The 14166-nt window shown below is 40.2% G+C and overlaps 1 protein-coding gene and 1 long non-coding RNA gene across 16 annotated transcripts in view; one reads left to right on the top strand and one right to left on the bottom strand.

Annotated features, from left to right (window-relative positions):
* The window catches only part of FAM169A (family with sequence similarity 169 member A), an 83137-nt gene that overhangs the window by 63295 nt on the left and 5676 nt on the right, over positions 1-14166 (top strand). For 13 of the 15 annotated variants that reach the window (XM_085846118.1, XM_085846120.1, XM_085846119.1 and 10 more), the window contains 3 exons: positions 1023-1135; positions 9556-9625; positions 9746-9857. In XM_085846118.1, the coding sequence (XP_085702244.1) occupies positions 1023-1135; positions 9556-9625; positions 9746-9857 (295 nt within the window). The remainder of the gene's footprint in view (positions 1-1022; positions 1136-9555; positions 9626-9745; positions 9858-14166) is intronic. The other 2 variants (XM_085846116.1, XM_085846124.1) reach the window with 1 other exon arrangement.
* The window catches only part of LOC147016915 (uncharacterized), a 41603-nt gene that overhangs the window by 23614 nt on the left and 3823 nt on the right, over positions 1-14166 (bottom strand). The window lies entirely within an intron of this gene.

Genomic DNA, 14166 nt, shown 5'->3' with positions numbered 1-14166 from the left:
GGCTGAAAGGTCTGATAACACGATTGTATCAATGCAGTGAAATATTTGAAGGATGAGCAGGTCCTAAATTGATGAAAAACGTTCTATTCGTTTTTTTTGTCCAGTGAAAGGGCCCATATAAACCCTTTCAGACCATAAATGGTCTTAGAGGTCAAAAGAGTTGAAAGGGTCTTAAAAGGACTAAAAAGATCTGAAGGGTCAATTGGATCTAAAGGGTACATTCCAATAGTAGTTTGGGTTTAAATAGTCTAAAGGTCTCACGGCATCTGAAGGCAAGGATGTTCTAGAAAGTTACAAAACATTGATCCGTACAGAAATACAACAGGGTCGGTGGTAGGTATTTGTTTCCAGCCTGATTAGACTTGGCTGTTAATGGTCTCGTGAGTTATGAATATTTATCCTACCTCCTTCTTCCTCTTCATCATCACTCTACATGCACAGTTTCAGTTCTGCTGTAGCAGTTTCTTGGCTCAGGTTACGATCCTGGACGGGTCGCCACTCTGAGGCAAAATACATGAGTGAGAACGCAGGAATTTAGATTTTGGCCAGGATGCTGGCGATTACTCACTTACTTTTGATGAAGGACACTGTGAGATCTTTAATTCCCATCAACTAATGCCAGCAGATGGGACACCCATTTTAACATCCTTCCGAGAGAGAGTGCACTCATTTATGAATCGCTCTGGTGGCAAAACACCAGGATGACAGTTTATAGCTGGGCTGAGTTTTGAACCCAGGTCAGAGGCGAGTGTGCGTACCTTTAAGATTTCATGCTAGCCCCCACGTCAAACGCCAATAGAAAATCTCCAGTCCAGTTATTTGACCTGTAATGGCCAACTTCTCTACTTAATCACATGAGTTGATGCTGAAATTTGAACAACTCGTACATAATTGATGCTGAAATGTGATTGGATAACTCGTAAAGAACCATTTTGGGTTACCAAGCATGAATAGTGTGTTTTGCTTCCAGCCACATTGTTCTCTTACCATTGCCTATGTTGTTCTTCATTTATAATCTCTAGAAAATGAACTCGCTTTTGGATCGAGTGAGTCAGACATTTGCTTTCCGGAAGGAACACCAGTCACGGTGTTACCCAGACTGGCTCTGAAATGTACTGCGAAAAAGTCAAGTATGGTATGTACTCATTTTCTTTCTTTCTCTGTTTTTATTTTTTTTTTGTTTTTTGTCATACAAAGTCTAGGCTCATGTTGGAGTGCAGTGACAGAGGGTAGAAGATTATGCACTAACAGGCAGTGGAAAAACATGTGGATGCAACAATGGGATGAACAAGCAGGGAAGAGATAGAAAAGGAAGGAAACGCAGTAAACTGCAAGTATATGGGGAGATATAGGGGATGGTGAATGAGAATAGAAACCATTAGTTGGGATGGAGAGCTACTTGAAATGGGGGGGGGGGGTGATATGCTTCCAACTACATTGAAATGCAAAATGGAAAAGTGAGATTGAACAGTAAGGAAGGGGTGGGAGAAGAGAGGTACAGTAAGTCCATCGACTTGCGACCGCGATCGGTTACGATCGACCAGTCATTAGTCTATTTGGTCGTAAGTCAGCCAACCTATATTTTTACCTTTTATTTATAGTGTATAGGCCTATGCAAAAATTACTGTATGTATATTATACTGTATAATGATATAATAATAATAATAATAATAATAGTAGATGGGCAGTGTGTGCTTGTTCACGTTCTTGAACGCCCGTGGGTTTTCCGAGTGATAAATTAAGAAAGGCTTCAGCTTAAAACCCACGATTTTCCCACCAAGCAGCAACGTCAGCCTATCCTTAAATGCTTTAAATCCAGGCATGCTTTTGGGTTTTTTGTGGATGTAAGTGCGTGTTGGCATCCGTTTCCAAAACGATCCCGTCTCATCCACATTGAAAATCTGCTCTGCTTGATACCCCTCGTGCAATTATTTCATCCAGACTTTCAACAAACTTACAGGCTCCTTCCTCATCTGCACTCGCTGCTTCTCCAGTCACTCGAACATTATGAATTTGGAATCTTTTCTTGAATCTTTTGAACCAGCCAGTACTTGCTACAAATTCTTGACTGTAGTCTTCTCCGGCGCACTCTTTCAAATTCTGAAATAGACTTCTAGCCTTCGTCTGCACAGTAAAAAGGCTTAAAGGTGTCCGTTTTTGGATCTGATCTTCCATCCAAACATGCAGCAATTTCTCCATTTCGTGGATGGGCCCGGTCCGTTCCGTTGTTGTAACTGTTGATCGCATGGGTGCAGAACTTTTCACAGCTTCACGAATTCTTTATCTTTCAAAATCGTCGACACAGTAGAGTGTGATAACTTAAGATCACGTGCGATCGCATTCACTTTCTTTCCTCCTTCGTACTGTTTGATCACCTGCATTTTCGTGGCGAGATCAATGGCTTTTCTTTCCTTCCTGGCAGGTTGAGGAGTAGACAAAGATAATTTCCTCTTGATCGACATCTTGGGGGTTTGAAGTAAAAATTTTAAGACAAACGGATAAACTGCGCTATACCGAGACCACGCGAACACGCTAGCACTGGCGGGCGCTGGGGCGGAAACTGTCGTATGCCCAGCTGGGCAACACTCACGCTGCCAGACACGGAGCAGTCGTGGCCAGACATGCAGTACATATCTCGGTCGCGGGCATGGTCGTAAAGTAGATCATTCGTAAGTCGCATAGGTCGTAAGTCCATGACTTGCTGTACTAAGTAGTGTCAGTAAGGAGTGAACTTGGAAAAAATGTTTGTGGGAAATGTCATTTTATTGGAATTGCACAGCGCAATGTGAATTTATTTATTATCCCGCCCCCCAGAGGGAGGGAGCGTGATATTGTAATCGTCTGGTTTGTTTGTCTTTGTTTGTTTGTCTGTCTGTCTGTTAGCAACTTTACGGCAAAACGGCGTTAGCAAACGGTATCAAATTTAATCCACAGGTAGGCAATGAACCTTGGACGACCCCATTAACTTTTGGGTCCAATTGGGTCAAGGTCAAGGTCACGAAAAGATCAAAATCGTTTTTCGCTCATAACCGTCAAAAATGATCTGATTTACTTCAAACTAAGCTTATAGTGAACCTTATTCTATTTGTCACTTAAAATCCTAACAATCCTATGTAGTTTGAGAGCTCTGTGGATCTTAATCATAAAGTTGAGTACAAAAGGTTTGAATTTTTAATTATATTGCAATTAGCCTACCAATGAAGGAATCGGGCATCTTAAGTAATGCAGTCCTGGGGTTTGGTCCCTGGGGGTCCCAAAATAAGACCCCAAAATCCATTTTAATAAAAAAATCGAGTACAACATTTGTTTCAAGTCAGTTTCATTTGGATGACCCCTCAAAGTATAACGATGCAACTTAAGATGCAAAATTGTCTGGCGTTACTAATTAAGACGCATACTAATTAGTGACCAATTAATGATTTATTCACACTTTTGAGGACATTCAAAATTCTTTTTACATATGGTCATTTAGTCACTCCTGACATTATATCAGCAACCTAAGACATGATTTTTCCTGGGGTTTACAGATAAGACAGGGGTGTTTGGACCCAGAGGGGTGTCTGGACACCGAAAATCGAATTTATTAAAAAAAGTGGAGCACATCAATTATGATTGGAGCTATGGATAAAACATTTCTCCCAGTGAACCAAAATGTAACTTAAGCCACAAAATTGTCTGGGGTTACCAATTAACACGAATACTAATTAGGGGTCAAGTAATGATTTATTCACACTTTTGAGTACAATCAAAATTCGTTTTACATATGGTCATTTAGTCACTCCTGATATTATATCAACAACTTAAGACGTGATTTTTCCTGGGGTTTTCAGATAAGACGGTGGCGTTTGGACACAGAGGGATGTCTGGACGCCAAAAATCGAATTTATTAAAAAAATGGAGAACATCAATTATGATTGGAGCTATGGATAAAATATTTCTCCCAGTGAACCAAAATGTAACTTGACACAAAATTGTCTGGGGTTACTAATTAAGACGAATACTCATTACAGATCAATTTTAATGATTTATTCACACTTTCAAGTACATTCAAATTTTTTTTACATATGGTCATTTATTCATTCCTGACACTATATCAACATCTTAAGACATTTTTTCCTGGGGCTTGCATATAATATGGGGGCCTTTTAACCCTGATGTCGGCCTTCTTTTTCGGTGTTTAGTAATAAAATGAATAAAGAAATTTTATTTCAGTTTCAAAGTTTTCAATAAAAATTCAGAATTTCTGGATTGATTTTGTTTGACAATTTTCTTTTTGTTACAGTTACAAATATACTGTCAGGACATTCACTTTCGAAGATTACATTACTGTCCAACTGTTCGCCCTCATCAATGTCGTGGTTAGTTTCAGTTTCGTAAGTAGATGCGGGTAGGCCTATACTGTCACCTTCTCTATGTTCACCTTCCGCAGTAGGCCGAGGCTCTAAGACATCGGTATTCTGGAGGCCGTCTAGTTCTACTGTACCTATGTGAGCTTCGCCTTCAGTCCCATCTCTAAGTTGTAATCATTCCGAGGCCGACAATAGAGTAATCCTTCACATGATTGAGGCCGACAAGTCCACACCTGGAGACATTGTTATAAGAGCTTCAGACACCGACATTCTTGTGTTGCTCTTGCACCATCTTCATCATGTGTCATCCATTGTCTGGATGGAGGTTGGTACCAGAGGACACAGCAATCTTCGTTATGTAAATGTAACCAAGATTGCTGCTACTGTAGGACAAGAGATGTGCGCCACACTTCCTGTACTACACGCATTCACTGGCTGTGACTATACTTCTTCCTTTGCCAAAAAAGGAAAGAGCAGGCCATATGAGATTGTAGCAAAAAGTGACAAGTTCCAGAAAGCTTTTGCTTCAATGAGCCGCGTTGTCCCAACAGAGGACATCACCAAAGTCTTGCAAGATATTGTCTGTGTCTTGTACGGAGGACGGAAAATTGTTCCACTCAACAAACACCGCTTCAACGTGGTCGACAAAACCTACAATCGAAAGTCAAATGCCGGGCATCCATTCGACAAGCTCAAAAGCATTTCAGGCAGTGCCATCCCACCGTGTGAAGCGGAACTAGCTCTGCACATTGATCGGAGTGCATTTGTTGCTAGACTGTGGGGCAGTGCTCATCAACAATACCTGGACAAAGCACCTCCAAACGGATGGGAAAATGTCGATGGCGAATTTCGCGTTACTTGGTTCGATGGAGAACAGCTGCCACCTGCACTCATTCCAGCGATACAGGTTCAGACAGAGGAAAATTACAATGCTGACGATACTCAGGGCGATGGTGATATGGATGACTGTCGATGAAGATCATGATCCTTTACCAATGGAAATGGAGTCATCCGATGAAGACAGTGATAATGATTACGAGTGAGATGATCACAGTCCTTATTAGGACATTTGGATTTGGTTTGATTGGGCTGGTCAATTTCTGTAATCTTGTAATATCTGTAATTTCTGTTATTTCTTTAATTTCTGGAAGTGATTGTATCAACACTTACCTTGAATCGTTTGCAATAAATGTTTTGTATGCATTGACATACCTTGATCTTTGTTTCAATGTAGATACCCCTCAGGGTTAAAAGAACGGTCCGGGATGTTTTGAAGTGACATTCAGATTATGCAGGATTTCATGCTGATTCCAAATATATGTGTTTATTTTGTGAGGTCAGTTTCGGCCATGTAGATTATTCCTGGGCATGATGACGTCACGCTAAGTCTGAGTCAATTCTAAAGCCTTCCCTGGGCCATTTCCAACATTTACTATCGGGTTGTTTTCAAAAACCAAATGAATATTTGTATCTGGGGTACATTGGTAGCAATCAGGACACGGTTTGAGTATTTTTCATATGTTATGACGTCATCGTGTCCAGTAATATTCAAAATGGTTCAAACTGACCTCCATAGATTGCAAAACTTTAATTGACATTTCCTCCGTAAATATTAGTGTTACAAAATAAACGAAAATATATTTGGAATCAGAATGAAATTGTCTTCAATCTGAACATCACTTCAAAATACCGCGGACTGTTCTTTTAAAAGGCCCCCGTCTTTCTGCAAACCCAAGGAGAAATGACGTCTTAAGTTGTCAATATAATGTCAGGAGTAATTAAAGGACCATATGCAAAGAGAATTTTGAATGGACTCGAAAGTGTGAAGAAATCATTAATTGATCCCTAATGAGTATTCGTCTTACTTGGTAACCCCAGACAATTTTGTGTCTTAAGTTACATTTTGGTTCACTGGGAGAAATGTTTTATCCATAGCTCCAATCATAATTGATGTACTCCATTTTTTTTTAGATATAAATTCGATTTTCGGCGTCCAGACACCCCTCTGGGTCCAAACGCCCCCGTCTTATCTGTAAAACCCAGGAAAAATCATGTCTTAACTTGTTGATATGTCAGGAGTGACTAAATGACCATATGTAAAAATAATTTTGAATGTACTCGAAAGTGTGAATAAACCATTAATTGGTCCCTAATTAGTATGAGTCTTAATTAGTAACCCCAGACAATTTTGCGTCTTAAGTTGCATCGTTATACTTTGAGGGGTCATCCAAATGAAACTGACTTGAAACAAATGTTGTACTCGATTTTTTTTTTTTGAATTAAAATGGATTTTGGGGTCTTATTTTGGGGTCTTATTTTGGGACCCCCAGGGACAAAACCCCAGGACTGCGATACGTAAGATGCCCGATTCATTCATTGGTCGGCCAATTGCAATAGAATTAAAAATTCAACCCTTTTTTACTCAACTTTATGATTAATATCCACCTAGCTCTCAAACTAATAGTGAAAAAATGCATATTTGTGAAGATCGGTTGGGTCCGAAGTTTTGGGGGTCATGGTCATTGGTCAAAATTACAAATTTTCCATTATAAATAAAAAAAAGGTTAGGAATATGCGTGTTTACTATGGAAGACGTATATCAAGTCCTTTTTTGGCTTTCATTTGACAACATGACCTTTGACCTTACGTGGCCTTGAAAGGTCAAAATCATTTTAGGGTCATAAATTCGTCAAAAATGGTTTAATTGACTTCAAACGAAGACTAAAATATTCCTTATTCTCTTCCTTATAATCAACATTCAGGTTAAGGATGTATCAAATTTAAATTTGATCCCCCAAATAACTATGCCTTAAATGGGTGGGATTTGTTGTGCCTGGCACCACTTGTTTATTTTGGAAGTGTGGTCAATGCTCTTGGAAAAGCTAGAGCAGAATAGAAGGGAACAAAATGGAAAGGGAGAAACGCCAACAACTGAGTAAGAGTGAGAGTGAGATCAAGGGGAGGGGGAGAAGGGCACATGGTGGTGAACATGCTGAATGAAATGCTTGTTCTAGCAAGTTGATTGAGGATCCTGCTTTCCATGCACCAAGAAGGGCAAGATGTGATGTGGGGGTGCTGGCCCAAAGGGGAGAGTTGTAATCCAAGCTATGTATGAAGGCCTTGCAGGTTGTTTGTCGGAAGTTTAGATGGACGAAGGAAAGACCTTGCATGATGGAGGATGCCCAATCGGCAGCTGGCTTTCGAAGCCATCTTGGAAATATGGTCTGCCAAAGAAAGATCATGGCTGATGGTGAAGCCCAAAAGTTTGAGTGACTGAACTTCTTCAAGTGGTTTGTTTTGGAAGTTGATGGGAGGGTTTGCCAAATTGTCCTTTCAGAGAGGTGGTGAGTGTGTGTAATTTGTCGAGGTTGAAAGTCATATTCCAAGTATTGGACCAGCTCCTGATTGTATCAAGGTCTGCAGAGGGGAAGAGGCTACTGCCTTGCCTGTCTGAAGGATGAGAAATTATACGGCAGAGGGTGAAATCATCAGCAAAGACATAAGGAGGATTTTCCAGGGAATCAAAGATTATTGATGAAGATGAGGGAGAATGACTGGGCCTAAGGCATCCCAGCCTTGGCAGGGGGAGGAGGTGAGAGGATTCCATGAAGAGCTACATGCTGAATATGGGAGTGGTGGAAGTCAGTGATCCATGAGAGGAGGTGGCCATGGATGCCACAAGTGTAGAGTTTGGAGATCTTTTTGCCAGACTGTATCAAATGCTCAAAATATGTATCAAATGCCCATGTCTGAGATTGAGGGCTTTCCATACATTGTTGGGAGGGTAGAGGCAGCATGTGCAGGATAGAATGACCGGGTCTAAAACCGAACTGATTATCTCAGATCAGACCATTTGGAGAGGAGAATACAAATAAAAAACAGCATTTTCCAGATCATCAGAAAGGTCGTTGATGCAAACGAGGAACAGGAGTGAGCCCAAGACACTACCTTGGGGTACCCCGGCCTTTATTACGAGAGAAGATGAGAGGATTTTGTTGAGATCCATATGCTGACCACATAAGTTGAGTGAAGGAAGTCGGCAAGCTGGGAAAGAAGGTGGTCTTTATTACACAGACAGAAAGCTCTTTGAGTTGCTCGGTTGTGCCAAATGCTTAGGACATGTCCAGGGATATGGTCCTGACCTTGTTTGACATTCAGGGCCTCCATCCATTTCTGAGAGGAGCAGTAGCATGTCCAGACTTGAATAATCAGGTCACAATCCAAACTTAGGTCAGCGATCAGGTCATTTGTGAAAGGAAATACCATGTTAGCTGTGATGATGAATACCCTGATTGTACTTAAAATGAGAGGTAAGCAAAGTGACCAGGAATTGAGATTATGTTTCTGCATCCTTATTTGGTGCATTGCAGCAATGCTGCATATGTGAGGGGGCCTAAGGTGCTGCACAGGCTGGTGAGGGAATACTGTACAAGTCAGAACATCAAACCAGAATTTTAGAACCCAGCCACCTACGTTGGAGGCAGATTCAAGCCTTGCCAGAACTTTCTGTACATTCGCAAATTAAAAAGTCAGTGTCCAGGAGGTATTGGAAACAAGGGGGTAAGGTGGTTTCAGGGTCAGATATGTTGGGGTCCACAAGCTTTGTAGGAAAACTCGTTAAGATATTCACCTTTGTCTCGATCAGAATCAGCTGAGATGTCATTTGAGATTGAGGGGATGTGGCTTGAGGTACTTTTGCCTTCACTTACTGTGCTTATCATGATTATGCCGTTTATTTACAGCACAAAGAAAATCGGTTCATAAAATTGGTTTGCAAGTTAATTTGCATTGTATCTTCAAAAAGTGCTGATTTTAATACAAATGGCGAGGGTCGTGGTGGAGATGAATGAGAAGGGTGAAAGGTCATTCAGACTGACCTGCCACCAGAGAGAAATAGACTAAAGGAATGCATGGATACACCACATTGTTTGAAGAGGAGTTTCAGGACGAAAAGGTTTATTTTGAAATGATCGAAAACAAAGTTTGTTTTATCACTTTTTACAACCAATGACCCAAAAATTATTTCATTATCAACCCATACTATCATTTACTCGTAATAATTTTTCCTTTGTAGATAAGGGATATCACCACTCCATTTTGGACTTTGATGGAGGTTATTGAAGGACTATTGCTTTTCATATATTTAAGGTTATTATAGATAGACAATCTGTTGGTTTGTGAATTATTTTTATACTTCTCTCTCAAGCAGGTTGTTGGTGGACTGATTGCTTCAACACCTCAAAAACCACCAGTCGTCGCATCACTTTGTGGTGGAGGTTTGTATTAGAAACTGACCGTGAAGGTTTGGTGTGATGCTATTTATCACCACCAATCTCCCACCATGCCCCCTCACATTATTCTTGATATATCATTGAAAATACTATTCTTATTTTCAGATGAGGAGATGCCAGGTCCATCTTTGAGACTCGGACACAAAGCTGAACTCCACATGGATGACTCTACCGATTGTACAGACTGTCCTTTAGATGGACGCCCATCAAGCAGCAGGTCATTGTTATATTCCTGTCCTCACCCACCTCACAAAACAATAACTGTTAATTCTTATTGTTCTGTTGATCTGGAAGCTGTGATCTGGTACTGGGTTCGTCTGTTGATGTGACTTTGGAGTTTCAACCGTAAATTCATGTTAGTGTGGGTGAACTGAATAACAAAACGAACTAGAAAGAGCAATCAGAGATTGCAGCCCCTCACCAGAACTTGTTTTGTGTGGTGTTTGTGTACTGGTGTGTTATGTAATTAATGAGACATAATTAGAACTGTCACTTTATAACCGGGTGTGATGGCAGGGATGGCAGTGATGACCAGGTACCAAGATGTCCCGCTTTGATGCAACTCTGCTCTGATTGAACACCTGACCCTGACCCATGACGTTTTTATTATTCTTCAATTGAATTTAGAATGGGATTAAAATAAATTCATTTCAAATCAAATGGAAGACCAAATAGGTACAGTCCTGCATTGGAGTCAGAAGAAGGAATCCGAACAAGCAAAAAACAAAGTTGAAGTCGTAAGGAAGAGCTTGGATTAGATTCAAATTTCAGCTGCTGCTACTCCACTCTCAAAACCATCCAGGTACAGCCAAGTGAGTCTATAAAAATATAATAAAATCAAAATAACCCAGATCAAATAAATTGAATAATTCTGGCTGCCAGACCATAAGTCCGATCAAGTTGAAATTTAAAACATCACTACGAGATCATAATTGTGACGTTTCATGTCTATTGATTAAGCTGTTCCAGAGAAATAGAAATTCCAGACATTATTTAATATTTTCTTCAATCCAATATGGCTGCCAAACCATGTGACGTATCAATTATTCCTGAACAAACAAGAACACACAAGGCTTGGGGAACATTTGTGTAAAGTTCCCCTCTGTCCAGCCATTTTGGAGAATAATTTTTTGAATAGATTTAGGGTAAATCCAATATAGCTGCCAAACCATGTGATTTATGACATCATATGTGTGAAACTTTTGTTCCTCATCGATAGGCGGTCATACGTGTAAAGCTCCACCAAGATTTGTTCAGCCATGTCGGAGAAGATTTTTGAAAGTTTTTTTTAATGTATTTTTTTACTATATGGCTGCCGAATCACTTGACCAATGACATCAAATTTCTTTCTGTGGACCATTTTATCTCTCAATGACCCTCAAAAATTTTCATGCTGATCAGATGTGTGCAGCATTCTACATATGCAATTATGACATAATGAAGGCACCTATGATGACATGAAAAATCACACTTATTCCCCATGAGGAGTACTTGCCATGTGCCAAGTTTAAATTTTTTTCTTTGGTGCGGTTTTAGAGATAGAGGTCCAAAGTTTTTTCCATTTTTCTAACATGGCTGCCACAACACGTGACCTATGACATAATTATGATTAAAACATTCTACATGAGTCTCTGCACCTGTGGTGACAATTTCATCTCGATCTGACAAGCGGTTTCAGAGAAAAACATGAAAGTTCTGTGTGGACAAACAAACAAATGGAACCAAACGCAATCACCTCTCCTTCGGCGAGGGTGACTAGAAGGGCACTCAGTGGAGTGCATACCTTCGCCATTCAATGCCTGATCCACGAGAGCATATCGGGCCCAATATGTTTTTGAAATATCATGCGATATATCGTTTTTGTCCCTATCTTTCAATGGTGAAAAATCGCTTGAAGAATTAAATAATTCTCGTATCCAGATCCCGATTCGGATCTTCACCAAAATCGAATCAATTTGACGTGGTCACACACCAAATCTGTCCAAGTTTCATCTGGATCCATCCACAACTTTTTGAGATATCCTGCACACAAACCAACATAGACAGGGTGAAAACAACCTCCTTCCACCTTCGGTGGTGGAGGTAACTAGAGTTCATAGTACACCTACCCCATGCAGTGTTCAAATTTATAATTCAATTGAAATAAAATAATGATTTTTAAGGTATTGCGGTCGACATGTCCATATATAAAAAAAAATTTCCCAGAATTTTAGTGCTATTGAAGCAGTCCTTATAAACCACCTTATTTAACATGTGCACATACTGAAAAATTGGAGGTTTTTAGAAGCAGTAAGAAGGTGATTTGTGTTCTACAGTGTTCAAGTATATAATTCAATTGAAATAAAATGATTGTAGTGGTCGTATAAACAAATTAATTGCGGAAGTTTACTGCCGTTGATGCAGTGGCTAATACACCACCTTATTTAACACATTCTCTGACATGCTGTTAAATAACACCACTTGGATTTCCTTGGCCTGTCATCCTGAGGTCTGCAAAATGAGTACCAGCTTACTGGAAACAGGGCAATGCTTCAATGGCAGAGGCTGCATACAAAATAATAATTAACACATTACAATGGTTATTCATGCCTGTTGTTTGCATCCTTTATTACTCCTTAAAAACAGGAAGTTTCCTGTTTGGAATGATTTTCAATTTTGTTTGACTGCCAGACAGGCAGACCGAGTAAAATAAAAATATCTCGCTCCTCTCTGGGAGTCTCTGTGCCTGCAACATTGGGCCAAGTTCAGAGCCAAAGTACTGCTAAACTGCAGGGTTTTTTTTTCCAATATATGTTCACAATATTTCATTCAATTGAAATTAAGCTGTCCCTTGATCATAAACTGATGTTTGTGGATGGATAGACAGACAGAAGTGAACAAATTGCTTAACACCCATTTCACTTCACATGCACAGGGTAAAATTGGTAATTACAAGGGAAATAATTGTTGTAGTTATCAAAGTACCTGTTAACACACCACCTTCAAAACTCATCATCATCATCATTATTATTTTCACGCCGTGAGACACATAGGAGCTTCAGAGACAGCTTCATTGGCGAAAGGGAATAATCCTGGATGGATCGCCATTCCGACGCAGGATACTCAAATGGCTTATGACCCAAGTAAGCTGGTACTCATTTTGCCAACGGCTCAAACTCAAGATGCTAAGATCGTAAGCCAGCCATCTTAACCATTAAACCAACACCAGGCATCATCTCCCATTATAAAAACTGCTTAATTTAATTTACTTCTACTGCTAATTCAAAAATGGTGGAGAACCCTAAAGTTGATGGTAGTGCTTAAACGCATCTTGCATGCTGGACAAGAGCATAAGAATGCAGTGCACCTTTACGTAGATTACAAAGACATAAGGGAGAGAATGCACAAAGAAAGAAAGGGTATATAATTTAAACGAGGGATCCCAGAATTCTCAACCATGACTTCAGATGGGAAGACCAAACAAGCAAAACCACAGTGGTGTTAAATTGCTATGTAGTTTAACTGGGGATACAATCCTTCATTTGGTGAAAAGCCAATGCAAGTGTTGTTCACCTCAAGACAATGTAACAAATTTCTAAAATGATGAGGTGAAACAAACACAAAACATTCATAAGCAATGCATCAGTGCACTGTCTTCTTGCAACATCCTTGTCCTGTACATATCTCTATACAAGCTTCACAGCACTTAAAACAAGATGCAACCAGACCGGCACTCAGTAGAGTGGATACCTCCAACAGGCTGAAATTATATATATATATATATATATATATATATATATATATATATATATATATATATATATATATATATATATATATATATATATATATATATATATATATATATATATATATATATATATATATATATATATAGCTCTTTCGAACGACTGACTGACTGATATTAAAGGTCATTACCTTCCGGGTGACGTAGAAGGCTGAAAGTTTGCGTGCTAATGGACATCGAAGCCCATACACCGGGAAAAAAAATCACAGAATTATCGAACTTACAGTTAATTGATATTGTTACGGCTGTGGAAATTCGCAAACCACCATTCAGGTCCCGTAGGTGAGATATCTCTTAAGTACATGTGTAGTTAGCCCAAATCCGTTGTCTCGAGGGTTTTATGTGATCCATCCGGGCTGCGACGCTTTGAGTAAGTCGTTTTTCTTTCCCTATCTTTTATTTAAAATGGACGAAAACTGCTAACGATGCTGGTGGGTTTTTCGCACGATTCTTCTCCACGCTTGGTGTGAGGGAGGAGAAGGGGGAGGGGCAGCTCGCCGCCGATTGGTGGATGACCAGCGTGAGGCGGTCGGGGTGAGGGAACGCCCCTCTTCGAGAACCCTCTCGAAGGAGGGTGGAGCCGAAAACGGGGGCGGAGTGAAGGGCGGAGCCCCGGGGAATAAAAAGTCGGACACGGAAGGAGCGCTGTTGTTGCTCTCGCTCTCTTCCTGTCTTCCGGCTCGCTCGTCCTCTTCTCTTCCTGGTGGCCGCTGGCCTGGTCTTTTGTGGGGCGGTCCCG

The sequence above is a fragment of the Eptatretus burgeri genome, chromosome 11 (genome assembly GCF_056783735.1).
Source record: "Eptatretus burgeri isolate ZD-2024b chromosome 11, Ebu_testis_v1, whole genome shotgun sequence".
Classification (NCBI taxonomy): domain Eukaryota; kingdom Metazoa; phylum Chordata; class Myxini; order Myxiniformes; family Myxinidae; genus Eptatretus; species Eptatretus burgeri.
This window is presented reverse-complemented; position numbering and strand designations above follow the sequence as displayed.